Here is a 2374-nt window from a genome sequence, read left to right as displayed (position 1 = left end):
GCCGTGTCGGCCCAGCTGAGCGCCTGCCGCACGGCCCTGCGGCTCTTCGACGACTTCGCCATGCTCAGCTACAGCTACGCCTACGGGCTGGGCCCCAAGGTGAGCGTGGGGCACGGGGAGCACCGGCAGCCTCCCCGGCCACGCCGCAGGCTCCAAGGCGTGTCCCCCGTGCTCCCCGCAGGACGAGGACAGCCTGGTGCGGGGGCTGTCGGTGCTCTGCAACCTGGCCAGCCAGCTCTACTACCCCTGCGAGCACGTGGCGTGGGCGGCTGACGCCGGCATTGTCCCTGTTGGCTCTCGGAAGTGGTGGACTCTGAGCACGACGCTCTGGGCCGTGTCCCTGCTCCTGGGCATCCTGCGGTAAGGCTGGCCGGGGTGCTGCAATCTGCCGTGGGAAGGAGACGGGCAGGGAATGAATTCCCTGTAATCGGGCTAAAATGAAAGATCCTCTCAGCTGCAGAAAGGTGCTTTTCCTCATGGATGCAGTTAATGCTAGAGATATAAAACCCTCCCCCTTGATGCTACAGGAGAAATAACTCTGTTGTCTTGTTTCCAGATCCCTGAGAATCTTGTTCCAGTTAAGAAGAAAGCTGAGGCAGCACAAGCGGTATGACTGGGGGATGTGGGGTAGGGGAGAACTTTGTAGAGTCGGGCTGATGGTTGGACTCGATGATCCCACGGGGCTTTTCCAACCTGAATAATTCTGTGATTCTGTGACTTCCCTCCTTGGCTATACATCTAATTTAACCCAAATATATCTGTTTTCATTTGTGAGCTCTTGCTGATTATTATTCCATTACGGGCTATCGCTAATGTTACTTTTGCTTCCGACAGTACATCATCTCCTCAGAGTCAAAAGGAAATGAAAGCCCAAGTGAAGGCTGAAGTCCTGAGCATCCTCACGGACGCAGCAGATCTCGCCAACGCAATCCACTGGCTGCCTCCGGGATTTCTTTGGGCTGGACGTTTTCCTCCATGGTTAGTAGGGCTCCTGGGGACCATATCTTCCCTGACTGGTATCTACCAAGGATCTAGAAAAGGAAATTCTGAAGCTGTATAATTGGGACTGTAGTAAAGATGTCTATTACAGAGAGGATTGTTTAACAATTTTATCACTCTTCCTCAGAAAAATCTTTCAGGTGAATCCTCTGAAAATCAAGAAATCTAGGGTTGGTAAAATAGAGGGAAAAAAAGTAACTTCCATCCTTCCTTCCACTGTCCCAAAAGACAAATGCAATCCTCCGGTGTTCACTGTCACTTAAAAGAGCACAAAGTCAGCATTAGGTGGAGAAACGGCCACAGTTCTGTCACACAAAACTCCTGACAGATGGGTCATGTGAATTTGAGCTCCGTGCTCTGTGCTTGGTGCCTCACCTAAACCAGGGAGGTGACCAGCATCGTGGAAACTTCTCTGTCAGATATTTTAGTGTTTGAACCCGGAGCAGGTACCTCATAGTGCAAAGAGGAGCAAATGGTTATTTTGTTTGGACTGTTGTGTTTCATTCGAGGCGAGAGGGGGAGGAAATAGCAACTGTCAGCAGTGCCTCGCGAGGCTCTCTTCTAGTCTGTCTTGCTCCTTTTAAGGAGAAATACTGGAAATTGAGACTTCCCGGGTAAATGAGAAGCAGCACTGAGCCTCCAACTGTGCCTTTACGGAAAGCCACCGGGTGGAGCTCTTCCACCAGGCTCTGGCAGCAGCCATGCACTTTTTTTTTTTAAAAAAAAACAGCAGCAAATGTATTAATCACCTTTCGAAGGACCAATCAAACCAATGCCAAGACGAGTTTTACGGTTGTATTTCTAGGCCGCGCCAAGAATAAACGAGGTGAATGCTTCAAAGGTGGCCTTGAGTGATCATTCCTTCTGATAACTGGGCAAATGTTCTTTGTCTGCTTCTAGAAAGCTCCAAACAGCGCAGAGGCGACAGAAAACCTTTGTGCTGCGTTAGCTGCAGCTCCCCATCTGTTACCAGCCTTCCTTCTCCCGAAATGATTCAGAGCACCTGACTAACTGTCATGGAAATGCTTCTTTTGAAAAGGGTTTTGCTTAGTCTGCGTGGTGCTCGTGCTCCCCGCAGCGCAGTACGGCACACGCTGCATTTCCAGGGGGTTTTGTTGTTGTTTGCGGCACTGACAGGGGAAACTATCTCCTGCCTGTGGTCAAAGAGCAGCGCGAGGCCTTGATACTCTTTATCCTCCGCCCTGTCCTTGCTGTTTATCTGGACCTTCACCCCATAAAGGGCCCCAGAAGACACCTCCCTGACTGCGCTCTCAGAATTTGGTGTCAGATTTACAGGTTTTGGTACAACTCGGAGTGTAGGCAGGTGTTACCTGGAAGAGACTCTTTGTTTTTCCTCTACTCCTGCTGCAGGTCT

General features: G+C 50.8%; 1 protein-coding gene across 1 annotated transcript; it reads left to right on the top strand.

The window, feature by feature from the left end:
- Positions 1 to 1060, top strand: PEX11G (peroxisomal biogenesis factor 11 gamma; the record flags this gene model as incomplete). The annotated part of the gene is made up of 4 exons (XM_026864907.1): positions 1 to 99; positions 182 to 360; positions 557 to 607; positions 835 to 1060. Coding segments are annotated over 4 exons (555 nt in total), but the record flags the coding sequence as incomplete, so codon positions are not given.
- Between the last annotated feature and the right edge of the window lie 1314 nt (positions 1061 to 2374).

This window comes from Athene cunicularia, assembly GCF_003259725.1.
Source record: "Athene cunicularia isolate RWA chromosome 28 unlocalized genomic scaffold, athCun1 chr28_part1, whole genome shotgun sequence".
Lineage (NCBI taxonomy): Eukaryota > Metazoa > Chordata > Aves > Strigiformes > Strigidae > Athene > Athene cunicularia.
This window is presented reverse-complemented; position numbering and strand designations above follow the sequence as displayed.